Genomic DNA, 19,811 nt, shown 5'->3' with positions numbered 1-19,811 from the left:
GGTGAGGGCAGCGAAGAAGCAGTACTTTGCTGCCTCCATTCAGTCATCTTGTAACCGCCCAGCGGAACTTTATAAAGTTGTCCGGGGACTTCTACACTCTGGTCCTCTGGATGCAATACAACCATCAATAGCCCGCTGTAATGAGTTCGCGAGGTACTTCCAAGATAAGATCACGAACATCCGCCGGGACCTTGACTCCAATATTGTAGCAGTCGAACCTAATGAGGTGTCCAGAACACAGTCCTGTCCGGTTTTATTGGATGAGTTTCAGTTGGTACAGCTCAAGGATGTGGACAAGGTGCTTGGACAGGTACGGGCGACCACTTCTGCTCTGGATCCTTGCCCCTCATGGCTAATAAAAGCTAGCAGGAATGGAACAGCCGGTTGGGCCAAGGAGGTGATTAATGCCTCTTTACGAGAGGGAGTGGTCCCACTCTGCCTGAAACAGGCGGTGGTGAGACCGCTTCTAAAAAAGCCCTCCTTGGACCCCGATAATTTCAACAACTATAGACCGGTAGCAAATGTTCCATTTCTGGGCAAGGTTCTAGAGCGCGTGGTCGCTCGCCAACTCCAGGCTCTCTTGGATGAAACTGATTATCTGGATCCATTTCAATCGGGCTTTTGGCCGGGGTTTGGTACAGAAACGGCCTTGGTCGCCCTGTATGATGACCTCTGTCGGGAGAAAGACAGAGGGAGTGTAACTCTGTTGGTTCTCCTTGATCTCTCGGCGGCTTTTGATACCATCGACCATGGTATCCTTCTGGAGCGACTCACGGATTTAGGAATTGGAGGCACTGCTTGGCAGTGGCTGCGTTCCTATCTTGGGAGTCGTCTCCAGAAGGTGATGCTTGGGGAGCACTACTCGAGTCCCTGGGTACTCCAATATGGGGTCCCACAGGGTTCAGTTCTGTCCCCCATGCTCTTTAATATCTATATGAAGCCGCTGGGAGAGGTCATCAGGAGTTTTGGAGTGCGTTTTCAGCAATATGCTGATGATACGCAACTCTACTTCTCCTTTTCATCTTCCTCAGGTGAGGCTGTCAATGTACTGAACTGCTGCCTGGCTGCGATAATGGACTAGATGAGAGCTAATAAACTGAAACTCAATCCTGACAAGACTGAGATGCTGTTGGTGGGGGGGCACTCTGCCCAGATGGTTGATGTCAGACCTGCCCTGGATGGGGTTACACTCCCCCTAAAGGAGCAGGTACGTAGTTTGGGGGTCTTATTAGATCCGCTCCTGTCACTTGAGGCTCAAGTAGCCTCGGTGGCACGGAATGCGTTCTACCAGCTTCGGCTGGTAGCCCAACTACGACCCTATCTGGACAGGGAAAACCTTGCCTCAGTTATTCACGCTCTGGTAACCTCTAGATTGGATTGCTGTACTCTACTGTACTGCACTCTATGTAGGGTTACCTTTGAAGACGATTCGGAAACTTCAGCTAGTGCAGAATGCTGTGGCCAGAGTTCTTACTGGGACGAAGAAATTCGACCATATAACACCTATTCTGGCCCAACTGCACTGGCTACCAATATGTTTCCGGGCCAGATTCAAAGTGTTGGTTCTTACCTATAAAGCCCTTAACGGCATCGGACCGCAATATCTGATGGAACGCCTCTCTCGCTATGTACCTACCCGTTCACTGTGCTCGACGTCTAAGGCCCTTCTCCGGGTCCCAACTCATAGGGAGGCCCGGAGAACAGCAACTAGATCTAGGGCCTTTTCGGTGGTGGCCCCCGAATTATGGAATGCCCTCCCAGATGAGATACGCCTGGCGCCTTCTTTGTTATCTTTTCGGTGCCAGGTAAAAACCTACCTCTTTGCCCAGGCATTTTAAGCTTAAATTTAATTTTAATTTTAAACTTAATTGTAATTGTAATTTTTATTTTAATTTTGTATTCTAATTCTGTTCTTAAATATGTTTTATAATCCACACTTGTTCATATTTTAATTGTGGTTTTATCTTGTGTACACCGCCCTGAGAGCTTGTTGCTATAGGGCGGTTTAGAAATGCAATTAATAAAATAAAAAATAAAATAATAAATAGGCAGACTAATGTTAGTGTATTGGAAGAAGCAAAGATCACCAGTGTTGAAATAATGATCCTCCAACATCAACTTTGCTGGACCGGCCATGTTCTTTGAATGCCTGATCACCGTCTTGCAAACCAGCTACTTTACTCCCAACTTAAGGATGGAAAACGGAGTATTGGTGGACAGCAAAAGAGGTTTAAAGATGTTCTCAAAGCTAATCTAAAAAATGTAACATGAGCATCGAGAACTGGGAACCCTTGGCCCACAAGCGTCCCAATTGGAGGTCGGTCATTATCAAAGGTGCTATGGACTTTAAGAACATAAGAAGAGCCTGCTGGATCAGGCCAGTGGCCCATCTAGTCCAGCATCCTGTTCTCACAGTGGCCAACCAGGTGCCTGGGGGAAGCCCGCAAGCAGGACCCGAGTGCAAGAACACTCTCCCCTCCTGAGGCTTCCGGCAACTGGTTTTCAGAAGCATGCTGCCTCTGACTAGGGTGGCAGAGCACAGCCATCATGGCTAGTAGCCATTGATAGCCCTGTCCTCCATGAATTTGTCTAATCTTCTTTTAAAGCCGTCCAAGCTGGTGGCCATTACTGCATCTTGTGGGAGCAAATTCCATAGTTTAACTATGCGCTGAGTAAAGAAGTACTTCCTTTTGTCTGTCCTGAATCTTCCAACATTCAGCTTCTTTGAATGTCCACGAGTTCTAGTATTATGAGAGAGGGAGAAGAACTTTTCTCTATCCACTTTCTCAATGCCATGCATAATTTTATACACTTCTATCATGTCTCCTCTGACCCGCCTTTTCTCTAAACTAAAAAGCCCCAAGTGCTGCAACCTTTCCTCATAAGGGAGTCGCTCCATCCCCTTGATCATTCTGGTTGCCCTCTTCTGAACCTTTTCCAACTCTAGAATATCCTTTTTGAGATGAGGCGACCAGAACTGTACACAGTATTCCAAATGCGGCCGCACCATAGATTTATACAACGGCATTATGATATCGGCTGTTTTATTTTCAATACCTTTCCTAATTATCGCTAGCATGGAATTTGCCTTTTTCACAGCTGCCGCACACTGGGTCGACATTTTCATCATGCTGTCCACTACAACCCCGAGGTCTCTCTCCTGGTCGGTCACCGCCAGTTCAGACCCCATGAGCGTATATGTGAAATTAAGATTGTTTGCTCCAATATGCATAATTTTACACTTGTTTATATTGAATTGCATTTGCCATTTTTCCGCCCATTCACTCAGTTTGGAGAGGTCTTTTTGGAGCTCTTCGCAATCCCTTTTTGTTTTAACAACCCTGAACAATTTAGTGTCGTCAGCAAACTTGGCCACTTCACTGCTCACTCCTAATTCTAGGTCATTAATGAACAAGTTGAAAAGTACAGGTCCCAATACCGATCCTTGAGGGACTCCACTTTCTACAGCCCTCCATTGGGAGAACTGTCCGTTTATTCCTACTCTCTGCTTTCTGCTTCTTAACCAATTCCTTATCCACAAGAGGACCTCTCCTCTTATTCCATGACTGCTAAGCTTCCTCAGAAGCCTTTGGTGAGGTACCTTGTCAAAAGCTTTTTGAAAGTCTAAGTACACTATGTCCACTGGATCACCTCTATCTATATGCTTGTTGACACTCTCAAAGAATTCTAATAGGTTACTGAGACAGGACTTTCCCTTGCAGAAGCCATGCTGGCTCTGCTTCAGCAAGGCTTGTTCTTCTATGTGCTTAGTTAATCTAGCTTTAATCATACTTTCTACCAGTTTTCCAGGGACAGAAGTTAAGCTAACTGGCCTGTAATTTCCAGGATCCCCTCTGGATCCCTTTTTGAAGATTGGCGTTACATTTGCCACTTTCCAGTCCTCAGGCACGGAGGAGGACCCGAGGGACAAGTTACATATTTTAGTTACCAGATCAGCAATTTCACCTTTGAGTTCTTTGAGAACTCTCGGGTGGATGCCATCCGGGCCCGGTGATTTGTCAGTTTTTATATTGTCCATTAAGCTTAGAACTTCCTCTCTCGTTACCACTATTTGTCTTAGTTCCTCAGAATCCCTTCCTGCAAATGTTAGTTCAGGTTCAGGGATCTGCCCTATATCTTCCACTGTGAAGACAGATGCAAAGAATTCATTTAGCTTCTCTGCAATCTCCTTATCGTTCTTTAGTACACCTTTGACTCCCTTATCATCCAAGGGTCCAATCGCCTCCCTAGATGGTCTCCTGCTTTGAATGTATTTATAGAATTTTTTGTTGTTGGTTTTTATGTTCTTAGCAATGTGCTCCTCAAATTCTTTTTTAGCATCCCTTATTGTCTTCTTGCATTTCTTTTGCCAGAGTTTGTGTTCTTTTTTATTTTCTTCATTCGGACAAGACTTCCATTTTCTGAAGGAAGACTTTTTGCCTCTAAGAGCTTCCTTGACTTTGCTCGTTAACCATGCTGGCATCTTCTTGGCCCTGGCGGTACCTTTTCTGATCTGCGGTATGCACTCCAGTTGAGCTTCTAATATAGTGTTTTTAAACAACTTCCAAGCATTTTTGAGTGATGTGACCCTCTGGACTTTGTTTTTCAGCTTTCTTTTTACCAATCCCCTCATTTTTGTGAAGTTTCCTCTTTTGAAGTCAAATGTGACCGTGTTGGATTTTCTTGGCAATTGGCCAGTTACATGTATGTTTAATTTAATAGCACTGTGGTCACTGCTCCCAATCGGTTCAACAACACTTACATCTTGCACCAGGTCCCGGTCCCCACTGAGGATTAAGTCCAGGGTTGCCGTCCCTCTGGTCGGTTCCATGACCAACTGGTCTAGGGAATAGTCATTTAGAATATCTAGAAACTTTGCTTCTTTGTCATGACTGGAACACATATGCAGCCAGTCTATGTCCGGGTAGTTGAAGTCACCCATTACTACCACATTTCCTAGTTTGGATGCTTCCTCAATTTCATATCTCATCTCAAGGTCTCCCTGAGCATTTTGATCAGGGGGACGATAGATCGTTCCCAGTATTAAGTCCCTCCTGGGGCACGGTATCACCACCCACAACGATTCTGTGGAGGAGTCTGCCTCTTTTGGGGTTTCGAGCTTGCTGGATTCAATGCCTTCTTTCTCGTATAGAGCGACTCCGCCACCAATACGTCCTTCCCTGTCCTTCCGATATAGTTTATATCCAGGGATAACCGTATCCCACTGGTTTTCTCCATTCCACCAGGTCTTGGTTATGCTCACTATATCAATGCTCTTCTCTAAGACCAAGCACTCCAGTTCTCCCATCTTGGTTCGGAGGCTCCTAGCATTAGCGTACAGGCACTTGTAAGTAGTGTCTCTCTTCAAGTGTCTTTGGCACTTGTGGTTAGGCCTGTGGTAATTTTGCTCTTCTGAATTTATATCCTGTGCCCCTGCTCTCACAATGCCTACTTCTAGGCCTACCCCTTTTAAAATTTCATCATTTCTTTGGTTTTTATCCCAGGGGGGAGGTTTATTCCGAACCGGACCTTTCTCAGTTCCTGTCGGGTTTCCCCCCTCAGTCAGTTTAAAAGCTGCTCTGCTACCTTTTTAATTTTAAGTGCCAGCAGTCTGGTTCCATTCTGGTTCAAGTGGAGCCCATCCCTTTTGTACAGGCCCGGCTTGTCCCAAAATGTTCCCCAGTGCCTAACAAATCCGAACCCTTCCACCCGACACCATCGTCTCATCCACGCATTGAGACTGCGAAGCTGGGCCTGTCTGGCTGGTCCTGCGCGTGGAACTGGTAGCATTTCAGAGAAAGCCACCTTGGAGGTCCTGGCTTTCAGCATCCTACCTAGCAACCTAAATTTTGCTTCCAGGACCTCACGGCTGCATTTCCCCATGTCGTTGGTGCCAACGTGCACCACGACCACTAACTCCTCCCCAGCACTGTCTACCAAACTATCTAAACGACGGGCGATATCCGCAACCTTCGCACCAGGCAGGCAAAACACCTTGCGGTCTACACGCCCATCACACACCCCACTGTCTATGTTCCTAATGATCGAATCACCCACTACAAGGATCCCTCCACCCCCTGGAGATATATCCTCGGCACGAGAGGATAGCTGCTCATCCCCCAAGGAATGGGTCCCTTCTAAGGGATCGTTTCCCTCTTCCTCAGCTGGATGTTCTACTTCCCCGAGATCATCGTTCTCCATGATAGCAGGAGAGCTATCATCGTTGGAGTGGGACACAGCTATAACGTCCCTGAAGGCCTCCTCCACACACCTCTCTGCCTCTCTCAGCTTTTCCAGGTCCGCCACCTTGGCCTCAAGGAAATGAAGTCATTCCCGGAGAGCCAGGAGCTCATTGCACCGAGAGCATACCCACGACTTCTGTCCAACAGGCAGATAGTCGTACATGCTGCAGGCGGTGCAAAACACTGGAAAGCCCCCACACCCCTGCTGGCTTCTTACCTGCATAGTTTTGTTTAAGGTTTATTACGTCAATGGGTTGGAGACTGCGGTTTAGTTGAGGTCAGGGAACAGACGGGCAGAGTGGGGGGCCCTGGCCTCCTTGCCCTGCTGCCGAACTCGCTCTGCTGCTTAACTCGCCTTGATGCTTCATCAGCTGGGGCTTCCTCTAGCTCGTGGAGCAGGCTCCCTCGCTAGGGTGCTCTGACTTTATATGTGTGGCTGGTTCCTCCCAGCTACTGCTGCCAGCCAATGATGTGTTACTTGAGGCTGATGGCTATCAGCTGGGGCTTAACTCTTTAGTATTCTCTCAGGCTTCCTTCCTTCCTGAGCGAGGGGCGGGGCTGTTTAAGCTTTTGGCTGCTTTTAATCTAATCAAGGGGCTGCGCCTTCCAGGCAAGTCTTTTGTGTTTGTTGTTTTCCCACCTAGAACAGCCTGACCTTTCTTTAACCTAGGGAAACAGAGCTTGTCGTTGTGTTTCAGGAAGGCTGAAGCTGCCCTTTTTAGCAAGGACTGAGCTGACTCTCTCCCTGTATGTGTCAGTGGAGTTTCCTTTTCCCCCTTCTCTCCGACTGGAATTTAGCCTTGTTTACAGTGTCCCCTGAAGCTTTCCTGCTAGGGTGGTGTTGAAAACTAGCTTTCTATGGGCTTCCTTCTCCTAGGATCTGTCTCCTAAGATATAGGTTCTTTCAGGATTTGGCTCCTAGCTCAGGGTGACCTTGGGCTGCCCTTATTACTTATTGCTCTGAGCTGTTTTACTTCAATTTAATAATGGAATAAATGGGAGCTACTTACCCTCTTTTCGCTCTGCTGCTTAACTCGCCTTGATGCTTTGTCAGCTGGGGCCCCCTCTAGCTCGTGGAGCAATTGTGACTTTGAAGAAGCACGAGTACAGGGCGAGAGGGACAAACGAGCTAAGCGGAAGGCACGTCAAGCAAATCCTCATCGTGACCATCTTCCATCTGGAAACCTGTGTCCTCACTGTGGGAGGTGGTGTGGATCCAGAATTGGCCTCCACAGTCACTTATGGATCCACTGTTAAAGACCTTACCCTGGAAGACAATCTTACTCGGCCACGAGTGATCGCCAATGAATGAATGAATGTCTGAGAACCATGTGATACAATTAATGAGTTCTTTTATTCATTTGGAGAAAAATGGGGTAGCCAAGGGTTCCTTGTACAGATTTTCAAGTGGATCTCCCTCCCTTACATTAGGCCAACTATGCAGGTGATTTTCAGCAACACAAGTAGGTAAGGGCTTTTTAAACTGGGGTAGTGCTGTCCAGCTTTCTCACTAATTCTGTTTATTTCTCACACAATGCATAGGCCCCATCTGCACTATACATTTAAAGCAGTATCTATACCACCTTAAACAGCCATGCCTTCCCCCAAATAATCCTGGGAACTGTAGTTTGTAAAGGATGCTGAGGGTTGTTAGGAGACCTCTATCCCCCTCACAGAGCTACAGTTCTCAGAGTGGTTTAACAGTCAATCCTTTGTCCCAGAAAACCCTGTGAAGGGACTAGGGGCCTCCTGACAACCCACAGCACCCTAAAGAAACTACAGTTCTCATATGGTTCTTTGAGGGAAGCCATGAATGTTTAAAGTGACATGATACTGCTTTAAATGTAGGGTGCAGATGGGCCCACAGTGAATATATATGCTGGAGATATACTTTCCCTTTCTATTTCCATTCACAGACTAGTAATGAAGGAATATGGTAAGTATGTTCTCCTGTTCTGGAAAAAAAAGTAATGGTGTAGAGGTGGAGCAGTTGGCAAGGGTGGGGGACCTCTGGCCCATGGGCTGACTTAGGTCCATCAGACCAGCCAGTGTGGCCTGAGTGGCCAATTTAATTCAGCCATGACCATTTGTAAGTCACCTGACATCATTTGACATCAGGTGTAGGACAGCTAAAGTTGAAACAAAAAACAGTCAGCATCCACAGAACCACAAAGAAAGAGAAAAAAATCTCAAAATGCTGAGAGAAAATTTATTTCTTAGGAAAGCCCATAGTGTTTTGGCCTCTAATATATTGGGCCTTCGGCAGGGGATAACATTGTAGAAATGCTTGATTTTTTTAATGGCAACCAAAAGAGGAAAACTGAATACATACAGATATATATAGCCATTTTTTTCCTCTTTCTTTGTAGGACAGCTAAAGCCTGTCTGGAACAGCCACAGTGGGGCTGTTTAAACTCAGTACCAAATGCAAGCCTCACTGGGATTAGCTTCTCGTGGGAGTTCCTGATCAGAGCTCTCCAGTAGAGCTGATCTATGCCAAAACCAGGGCTTGCATTCATGCTGAATTTAAATTCAGCCCAGAATGCAAGCCCTGCTTTTGGCAGAATACTTTGCAGCTGTGGCTTGAACTGAAGCTGGGGCTGCAAAGGAAGAACAGAGGCATGGGGCAGTGACAAAAGCAGATGAAGGTGTTATGAGAAAGAAGGGGCTACTAAGTGATAAGTATCTTATGTTCAGTATGTGAGAATGTTAGTATGTGAGTGATTTTTATCTTTTTGGTCATGAGTGCTCTCTATCATATGGCAAATGGAGTAGTGGAAATAACAACAATATTGAATCATGAATCAAACCAATGTGGTGCAATGGCTAGAGCGGAGGTAGCCAACATGTTGCCCTTTGGTTGTTGTTGGGCTAAAACTCCCATCATTCCTGGCCATTTTGGTTTGTGGTGATGAGGTTTGGAATCCCATATCACCTTGAAGGTACCATGTTGGCTGCTATCCCTAGGTTACCATGTCAGAATAGGCCCAGGGATTTGATGGACAAAACATGGATCGCCCTTACAAAGACACACTGTCATTTCTTTTGGCAGCAGCTAGACAGGTGATAGAACAGTTGGAAGCCAGATGAGGAACGATCAATACAGCAATGGACAAATGTGACTTGGCAAATTGCTTTATTAGAAAAACTGGCCACAAATACAAGTAATAAGACAAGAAAACACTGTGGATGACTTTTATGGTCAATAACATAGAGTTGTTCAATGGACAAAAAATAATCCTAGTAGTTCTACTTGTGGAACTCCTCGGAGAGATCTGTTGTGATGATAAGCAAAAAAATACTATACTTGATCAAAATATTTGTTATGCAATGAAAAGTATTATATCATGGATACTGTACAGTTAATTTACAATGTATGCAAAAATATGTATGTACATCATCGCTCGTTGTTGTTGATGTTATGTTTGTTATGGAACAAAATATAAACAAACAGTAAAGAAAATAGGCCCAAGGAGATCTGGTTTCAAATCCCCACGCAGCCATGAAACCTATTAGGTAACCAGCCAGTTAGTATCACATAGCCTAACCTACCTTACAGGGTTTTTGTCAAAATAAAAAGGGAGGAAGAAATATGTGTACTTCCCTGAGCTGCTTGGAGGCAGGATGAGACAGAAACATAATAGCCGTATTTTTAGGGGGGGAAATAATATGAAATAGAAATGTATAGTTCTTCTGAGAATACTTGGTAGTAAATTTCAATCACGTGGCATATTGTGTTTTTTAATGCAGAGTGCTGTTTCTTCTGGTAGCAGCAGGGTGCCTTCCTTTATATGACTCACAGGTAGGTAGGTTGGTTTTAAGCACAACATTCTGTGCTTTCTCTGAAATGTTTGACCCCTTCTTCATAGTTCTTGCCATAGAATTCAGCAACTGAACATTTTCCCTTGATCATGATAGTCTATTAAGATGAAAAAAGCAAGAGACCATAAAGGCCAAGAAACAAAACAACTCACAAAGGCAGGTTCCATCATAACAGGTATAAGGAAACAGTTTGTTGAAAAGAACCTGATGCATTTTAGTTGTGAAAACCTTTCTTTGGAGCATCTACTGTTCTCATCAGGTTCCTAAGGTGGCAAGAGACTTCCCTGCAATAACACAGATGAGGGCAACTCCAGGGCTGGTCCAAAGTCAGAGTCCAAACAGAGTCTACGAAAACAAAGGGGTCAGACAAGAAACAAGGTCAGAGCAGTCCAAGGTCTAGATCAGCCTTTCCCAACCAGTGTGCCTCCAGATGTTGTTGGACCATGTGATGTTCCTATATTAATGTATATATGGTAAGTGTTGGTTGTTTAGAAGATACATGGTAAGTGGAGTGAAAGAGGAGGGGGAGTGAATGGGCAGTAGAATGCTAGATGATTGGCTGAGTGTTTAAAATGGCTGAACGTATAAAAGGAAGAGTGACAGTGGAATCGGGGGGGTGGATGAGGTGAAACAGAGTGGATTGCTTGGTGGGGTTTGAGAGAGTTGTTTGCCAGGAGAGAGTGGAGAAGGAGGGGGGTGGAGTTCGGATTAGTATTGAGTAAAACCATATGCTTATGTGCCTTAAGAAGAAATCTTGTTAATCTTGTTAGCTTTGTTAACTTTAATAAATACTTAATTTGGTTTACCAAAGGCCTGATCCTTGGCTGGGGTTTCACAGACCAGAAGGGAGGGTAAGGTAATGACCCAGGCTGAAGGGAAACTGTAACAAATGGTGGCAGCGGTGAAGAGAATAACAATACCAGTATTGAGAGTCTCTGGGAATACTAGTATTAGGACGTGACTGGTGGTTGCCTAGCAGGGGGATCTGTTGAGATCTGTGCTAGAGCGGGGAGAGAAACAATAAAAAAGGACAGTCCGGACTGGTGGAGTCCCTGGTGGTGCCTAGTGACAGGCAGTAGCCACGCGCAGGTAGGAACCTGACTGTCATGGCCCCGTCAGAGAACTCCTCAGATGAGGACGACTCGGGAGTAACAGCAGCAGACCCAGGAGCAGCAGACTCAGAAGGAGACATGGAGGAGCCTCCTGAGAATCCAGCTCCTTCTCCCCCTCAGCTGCAGAGCACCCCAGCTACAGCAGAGTCCCTGCAGCCAGACACAGACAGTGAACAGGATACTCCCCCCTCACCTACAGAACGTAGACAGCAGAAGGTGAGGCAGAAGAGAGGCAGGCCTGTCTCCTTAAGGCCCAAACGTTGAGGACTCACACCTGCTGTCAACCTTGCTCTTTATAAGGCACACCTTGGCTGCAGCTTGTTGCTGACTGCAAGTCAGGCGTGGCTTGTGTGTTCCTAGTTTCCTGGCACCCTCTTTCGGACTGACCCCTTGGCACTTGATCCCGGACCTCTACTGACCTCGCTTCTGGACTCCTGACTCGGCAAGTACGCTTCGGACAAGCCTGGCCCTTATCAGCTCCCCTCCTCCTAGACCTGGCAGATTTATGACCAGACTGCCGGCTAAGGACTTTGCTTCCCTGCCAACCACCCAGAAATTTCCAGCCCCCCACCGGCACTGCTGACGCAGTGTAGAGCTGACAGTTTGCAGTCAGCCCAAAACAAAGCAGGCAAACAAGGGAGTGGGGGAAGTGCTGACCATGGAGCAACTCCAGCAGGAAAACTTGCTCCTGCGCTCACAAGTAGACCAGCTGTTGTTGGCCGTCCAAGGCTTGCAAACCCAGCTAGCAGCAGCTCCACCCCCTCTCCCTACAGAGAGAGCCAAGTGCCCTGTGACTCTCCCAGAGAAATTTACTGGGGCTTCCGACCAGCTCCCAGCCTTCTTGGCCCAGGCCCAGCTCTTCATGGAGTTACGACCAGAGGCCTTCCCAGATGATAAGACCCGGGTGGGATTCTTCATTAACCTGTGCACCGGGGCTGCAGCTAGATGGGCCACGCCCCTACTCCTCGAGCGGAGCCCCGTGCTCAACGACTTAGCCACCTTCACCAGAGAACTGAAGGCTATGTTCGAGGACCCAGTCCAATCAGCTACAGCCAACCACCGCATACGCCGGCTGCGGCAAGGCCAACGCCCCTTGGGGGAATATGTAACAGACTTTCGTTTATTACAACAAAACCTGGGCTGGAACGAAGCAGCTCTCATGGACCAATTTCAGGAGGGGTTGTCGGATGAGCTTCTGGATGAGCTAGCTAGGGTGGAGCGCCCTGGAACCCTGCATGCCCTCATACGCCTGTGTCTCCAGATTGACAGGAGGCTGGAAAGCAGGCGTGCTGCCAACCGACCCCGGCCAGTCTACAGAGCATCAGCCCCAGTGGCTGGGCCCTCGGAGCCCGTCGGCAAGGACCCTACACCCCCGGCAGAACCGATGCAGCTGGGAGGGGCTCGGCCACATCTCTCTGCGGCCGAAAAGCTGCTGACGCTGGCAACAGGGCCTCTGCCTGTATTGCGGGGCCCCGGGACATTTTGCAGCCCAGTGTTCCGCGAAACGACCCACAGCCCCTGCGTCGGGAAACATCCATGCCCTGGCCTTCACAGGCCCCTGAGCCGGGGCAACCTCGTGGTTCAAGGGGCCTGCCACCTCAGTTCCTCACCGCCCAAGCATCTGACCGTGTTGATCGCACTGACAGTCCCCAGAAGAGGGACCCTACAAGTACCCGCCATGCTGGACTCGGGATCCACCAGCAATTTTATGGACGTGTCCTTTGCCAAGCTCCACCGGGTTCCTAGTCAACCCATTCGCCGCCCCCTCCTGGTGGAGACTATTGATGGCCGGCTTCTCGCCTCGGGCCCTGTAGTACAGGAGACAGTGCCGCTCGACGTGGCCCTGGGGGAGCACCAGGAAAGCCTCCAGTTCTACCTGGCTGCCGCACCCCACTTCCCAGTCGTGCTGGGCCTGGCGTGGCTCCAGCGGCACGACCCCATCATCCAGTGGTCCATGGACCGGCTGACCCTCAGATCCCCCTATTGCCAAGCCACCAGCTGGAGGCCAAAGGAGCGCATCCTGATGACCCAGGAGGCAAGCTCCGCGCTCGAGGCCTTACCGGAGCAGTACCGGGAGTTCGCGGATGTGTTTGGGAAGCAAGAGGCAGACCAGTTGCCGCCCCATCGTCCTTACGACTGTCCCATTGATCTGCTACCCGGAGCCAAGATTCCCGTGGGCCGGCTTTACTCCCTGTCAGAACCCGAACTGGCAGCCCTCAGAGAGTTCCTAGACAAGAACCTGCACCGAGGGTTCATTCGCCCTTCCACGTCCCCTGCAGCTGCCCCTGTCCTCTTTGTCAAAAAGAAATGTGGGGAACTCCAGCTGTGCAATGACTACCGCGCCCTCAACCAGATTACAGTTCGGAATCGCTACCCTTTGCCCCTGATCCCAGAACTGTTAGAGCGGCTGCAGGGCGCTCGCATTTTCACCAAACTAGACCTGCGAGGGGCCTACTACCTGGTGCGTATGCAGGAGGGCGATGAGTGGAAGACGGCCTTCCGCACCCGTTATGAGCACTTTGAGTACACCGTGATGCCATTTGGCTTGTGCAACGCCCTTGCCGTCTTCCAGCACTTCATGAATGACATCTTCCGGGACCTCCTAGACCGCTTCCTGGTGATCTACTTGGATGACATCCTGATCTACTCGCAGAACCCCTCGGAACATAAGGAGCACGTTCGAGCGGTGCTGCAGCGCCTGCGGGAGCACCGCCTCTTCGCCAAGCTCGAAAAATGCGCCTTTGACCTCACGACCATGGATTTCCTAGGCCATCGGATCTCGCCCTCGGGTATCCAGATGGACCCTGCCAAAATTGAGACCATCCTCCACTGGGCAGCTCCGCGAAGCCCCAAAGATGTGCAGCGCTTCTTGGGCTTCGCCAACTATTACCGCCGGTTCATCTCCCACTTCTCCGAACTCACCACGCCCATCTCAGACCTGCTTCGAGGCAAAGAGAATTTTGTTTGGACGGAGGCCGCTCAACAGGCCTTCCGGTGCCTCCAACACGCCTTTACATCTGAACCCATCCTCCAGCAACCCGACCCTACCCGACCTTACATAGTGGAGGCCGATGCATCTGATAAGGCAGTGGCAGCGGTCCTACTTCAGCCGGTGGGGAGCAAACAGTCCCTGCTCCCCTGTGCGTTCCATTCCCGGAAACTCAACGCTTCGGAACAGAACTACACCATTTCGGAGAAGGAGTTACTGGGCATCAAAGTAGCTTTCGAGACCTGGCGTCATCTCCTGGAAGGGGCACGCCATCCGGTCCAGGTATGAACAGACCACCGAAACCTGGAGCACCTGCACAGCACCCGACGGCTGAACCAACGCCAGATCCGGTGGTCCCTGTTTTTCTCCCGGTTCCAGTTCACGGTCACCTACCTCCCTGGCCGCCGAAACACCCTAGCAGACGCGCTCTCTCGCAAGCCGGAATACCGAGCTGAGCAGGTCGATCGCCCCCTTCGCCCAATCTTCTGCCCAGAGAACTTCACCGCTACACACCAACCACAACCCCTCCTGGACCGGGTGCAGGAGCAGCAGCAAAAGGACCCCTATGCCCTGGCCCAGCAGCGAGAGCTCCAGTCCGGGACGGCCACCCGGGACAGCCCCTTTTCCTTGCATCAGGGCCTCTTGTACCACCGGAACCGGTTGTACGTTCCCCCGGGAGCTCTGCGGGGAGAGGTGCTCCACCTCTGCCATGACAGCCAGCCGGCAGGGCATTTTGGAACGTATAAAACCCTCCACCTGGTCCTACAGGATTTCTGGTGGCCCCGGGTCCAAGCGGACGTCAAGGACTATGTAGCGGCCTGTGATACCTGCCAGCGAGCCAAGAGCCACCCCGGCAAGCCCCCGGGGCTCCTGCTCCCACTGCCTACCCCCCCCGGGCCCTGGCGCTCGGTCTCCCTGGATTTTATCACGGACTTACCGGCCTCCCCGGGAATGACCACCATCCTCGTAGTCGTAGACCTGTTCACCAAGATGGCCCATTTCCTCCCCTGTGCCGGACTACCCTCTGCCCCAGAAACTGCGCAACTGTTTTTGACCCAGGTTTTCCGGTTGCACGGCCTCCCCGACCACCTGATCTCTGACCGAGGAGCCCAGTTCACCGCCCGGTTCTGGCAGGCCCTGTTTCGGGCCCTGAACGTCCAGATCCACTTGTCCTCCGCCCACCACCCTCAATCAGATGGACAAACAGAACGTACCAACGCCACCGTTGAACAATACCTGCGGTGTTACACCTGCTTCCAACAGGACAATTGGGTGGATCTGTTACCGCTGGCGGAGTTCGCATATAATAACTCCGTGCATGCCTCCACGCGCCAGACCCCATTCTTTGCCTCCTACGGCTACCACCCCCGATTCTTCCCCTCAGTGCGACCCCCGTCGCCGGTCCCCGCTGCGGATGTCATGCTGCAGGAGTTGCAGGCCCTGCAGGCAGTCCTGAAGGAGCAGCTGGAGCAGGCCAAGGACGCGTATAAGCGCTTTGCTGATTGCCACCGCCAACCAGGCCGGCCGCTGAAGGTAGGGGACCGGGTATGGCTCTCGACCAAATTCCTGCATTTGCAACGGCCATCTCACAAGCTGGAGGCTTGGAACGTAGGTCCCTTCCGGATCACCCAGCAAATTAACCCGGTGGCGTTCCGGCTCCAACTCCCTGCCCCCTTCCGCATTCACCCTGTCTTCCATAGATCACTGCTGACTCCCGCTCTCCCACCTCACCCCTTGAGTAGTCAACCGCGGCCCCTGCCGCCGATACAAGTCAACGGGGAAGAGGAATTCGAAGTGGCACAGATCCTGGACTCCCGGAGGCATCGTGGCCATCTCCAGTACCTCATAGACTGGCAGGGGTACGGCCCTGAGGAACGTTCGTGGGAAGAGACGACGCAGGTGCATGCCCCTCATCTGGTCCGGCGCTTCCACCAGCGCTACCTGGATAAGCCGGGCCCCGGTGGGAGGCGGAGGGTTGGTCATGGGGCGGGGGATGGTGTCATGTCCCCGTCAGAGGACTCCTCAGATGAGGACCACTCGGGAGTAACAGCAGCAGACCCAGGAGCAGCAGACTCAGAAGGAGACATGGAGGAGCCTCCTGCGAATCCAGCTCCTTCTCCCCCTCAGCTGCAGAGCACCCCAGGGACAGCAGAGTCCCTGTAGCCAGACACAGACAGTGAACAGGATACTCCCCCCTCACCTGCAGAACGTAGACAGCAGAAGGTCATGCAGAAGAGAGGCAGGCCTGTCTCCTTAAGGCCCAAATGTTGAGGACTCACACCTGCTGTCAACCTTGCTCTTTATAAGGCACACCTTGGCTGCAGCTTGTTGCTGACTGCAAGTCAGGTGTGGCTTGTGTGTTCCTAGTTTCCTGGCACCCTCTTTCGGACTGACCCCTTGGCACTTGATCCCGGACCTCTACTGACCTCGCTTCTGAACTCCTGACTCGGCAAGTACGCTTTGGACAAGCCTGGCCCTTATCAGCTCCCCTCCTCCTAGACCTGGCAGATTTATGACCAGACTGCCGGCTAAGGACTTTGCTTCCCTGCCAACCACCCAGGAATTTCCAGCCCCCCACCGGCACTGCTGACGCAGTGTAGAGCTGACACTGACAGGGAGAGCCAGGGAAGGACGCCTCACATGTGGTGGCAGTAGCGGTGGGATACGAACAACAGAGAATCCAGATACGAACAAAGGAGACTACGTCACAGGTGTTGGCTGTAGCAGTGGTACGAATACTAGAGAATCCTTAACAGTGGTGTGGCAAACAGAAATAACAAAACAAGATTACTTGTGAGAGTGACTGGCAAAGAGTGTGTGGCAAAGAGTGAGTGAACTCAAACACCATGGCTGAATATATAAAAATGAAAAGAGAGGAGCTGGTGGAGAAGTGCATAACATTCAATTTACCTCACGAGGGTAAAGGGGTAGATGAATTGAGGGTAGCACTTATAGGAGTTGCAACTGCCCAGCAAAAACAACCTGTCAGAGAAGAGACCCCAGAAGGATATTTAAGCAATCCCGCTTATATAGAGTACTTGAGAGAGAAGTTGAGGATGGAAACTGAGAGAATGAGGATGGAGGCTGAGGAAAAAGACAAACAGCGGGTCTTTGAGGCTGAGGAAAAAGACAAACAGAGGGAGTTGGAAACTGAGAAGTTGAGAATGGGGTTTGAGGAGAGGGAGAAGCTACGAGCAGTGGATGCCGAATTACAAGTAGAAAAGTTAAAATTTGAAAGAGAAGTTTCATTCTGATGAAACAAGAAAGGACAGAGATGGAGCAAAAATAAAAATTACTCCAAAGGACTTTGCTGTCTATGAGCCTGGTCAAGATCCTCAAATTTACCTCAGCACCTTTGAAAAAGCAGCTCAGTTGTGGGGGCTACCTGAAGATAAATACATGCAGTATTTATCAAACCTGATTAAAGGGGAATTGGTTGAGGTATACCAATATTTCCCCTCAGACAGGCCCGTCACCTATGCTGAATTCAAAGAAGCAGTGTTTAAAAGATTCAGACTGGGGCCTGATTATTTTAGAAAGCTTTTCAGAAATTGCCAGATACAGACAGGGAGGTCTTTCGTGGAGCTGGGGGCAAAACTGATGGACATATTTGGGAAATGGCTGACAAGTGCAAAAGCTCAGTCTGTGGAGGAGGTGAAAAACCTCATGATATTGGATCAATTATACCATCAGTTACCACCAGAAATAAGGCTCCTGGTCAAAGACCGTTCCCCTACATCGGTGCAGGAGGCCGCAGAGATGGCGGATCACTTCGCCTCCAACAGAACTGGCTGGGTGGGGAAAACATCAAGAGATTTTAAACCCAGACCATATAGTGCTGGCAGAAGGGATGTGGTACCACAGCGAGTGAGTCCTCCAGTAAAATCTGAAGGGCACAGGACACCCCAGAGTGGATCTGTGTACCCTAAAAGTGAGGAGAAATTATGCTACAAATGTGGTAGACCGGGGCACCTACGTTTTCAATGTGAGGTTGCCAACCCCATTAGTAATCCTGCTCAGACAAGGGCAGTGAAAACAGAGCCCAAGGCTTTAGAAACAGCGAAAAAGGTTCAGTTCTGCCAGATAAACTGGACAGAAGTAACAGACCTTGATTCAAGTCTGAGAGAGGAAGTGAGTGTACAAGGGGCAAATTATTGGGCATTGCTTGATACTGGTGCCGCTCAGACATTACTGAGGCCAGATTTAATAAAATCTGAGGTAATATTACCTCAGGAAACTGTGACTGTCCAAGGAGTGAGAGGTCAACCAGAAAGTTTGCCTGTGGCCTGGTGGAAATGACTTGGAGAGGCCGAGAGGGCCGATATAAAGTAGGCATTAATGCCCAGCAACAAGAACCAGTAATACTGGGAAGAGATGTAATGGGAGCTCAAGGAAAGATATATGTAGTGACCAGACAGCAAATTGGCAGAGAAAAAGAAGCCATATTAAGGGGGCTGAAACAAACAGGGTGGAATCTGTTAACCAGCCTCAGGTCACCATAGCAACCACTAGCAGGCCTGCTGAAGGAGACAAACTGTATCAAGTGGTCTCTGATAATGATGAGGCAGATCAATTCAGGGAAGAGCTGCAAAAAGATATAAGTTTGAAGCAGATAAAGGAACAAGCTCTGACCCAACAGATTCCTTTCACTGACAAACTGAGGAATCAAGTTGTGTGTGAGAATGGGATTTTATATAAACTGTGGATGCCTGCTGAGAGAAAGGATGAATGTGAACCAGTGAAGCAATTAATAGTACCTAGCAAATACAGAACCAGATTGCTAGAGGTAGCCCACGATGTCCCATGTGCAGGACATCTGGGAATAAAAAAGACCAAGAGGAGATTGGCAGCACACTATTATTGACCAAACATCTCCAAAGATGTAAAACAACATTGTCTATCTTGTGGAATATGCCAAAAGGTGGGAAAAAGTGGAGTAAAGACTAAGGCACCCTTAAAGCCCCTTCCTATAATTGGACAACCCTTTTATAGAGTGGGGATAGATTTCGTGGGCCCTTTTTCCAAACCCACAAGGCATGGCAAGAAATATCTAGTGGTGGTGGTGGATTTTGCCACCAGGTACCCAGACACAGAAGCACTAAGATCCGTGGAAGCCCCTGTAGTGGCAGAGGCTTTATTAAAAATCTTTATGAGGCTGGGTTTCCCTCATGAAGTGCTGACGGATCAAGGCAGTGTATTCATGGGAGAAGTGATGCAATGTATGTGGAAATGTTGTGGTCTAAAACATCTAAAGACCACTACTTACCATCCCGCCACTAATGGGTTAACAGAGAGATTCAGTGGCGTTTTGAAGGGCATGATCAGAAGCTATGTTCAAGATCACCCACAAGACTGGGATGAACGGTTGGGATGCTTCTTATTTGCATACAGAGAAGTCCCTCAAGAGTCAACAGGCTTCTCACTCTTTGAACTCATGTTCACTAGAAAAGTGAGGGGACCTTTGGAACTATTAAAAAATTCATGGGAAGGAACCCTGGGAGAGTACAAAACATCTGTAGTAGATTTTGTATTGGAATTCCGCAATAAATTAACATCAATGATGGAGGTGGTAGAAAAGAATTTGAGTCAAGCACAGGAGAAGCAACGTTGCTGGAATGACAGAACAGCCAGGGAACGTGTGTATGA

The 19,811-nt window shown here is 49.3% G+C and overlaps 1 protein-coding gene across 3 annotated transcripts in view; it reads left to right on the top strand.

Annotated features, from left to right (window-relative positions):
• TMEM241 (transmembrane protein 241) overlaps nt 1-19,811 on the top strand; it is a 110,092-nt gene that overhangs the window by 46,643 nt on the left and 43,638 nt on the right. For all 3 annotated transcript variants that reach the window (XM_061596956.1, XM_061596947.1, XM_061596938.1), the window contains exon 7: nt 9,993-10,044. In XM_061596956.1, coding sequence (XP_061452940.1) covers nt 9,993-10,044 — 52 coding nt within the window. The remainder of the gene's footprint in view (nt 1-9,992; nt 10,045-19,811) is intronic.

Source organism: Rhineura floridana, chromosome 1 (assembly GCF_030035675.1).
Source record: "Rhineura floridana isolate rRhiFlo1 chromosome 1, rRhiFlo1.hap2, whole genome shotgun sequence".
NCBI classification, from domain to species: domain Eukaryota; kingdom Metazoa; phylum Chordata; class Lepidosauria; order Squamata; family Rhineuridae; genus Rhineura; species Rhineura floridana.
Note: the sequence above shows the minus strand (reverse complement) of the source record. Positions and strands in the feature narration are given on the sequence as shown.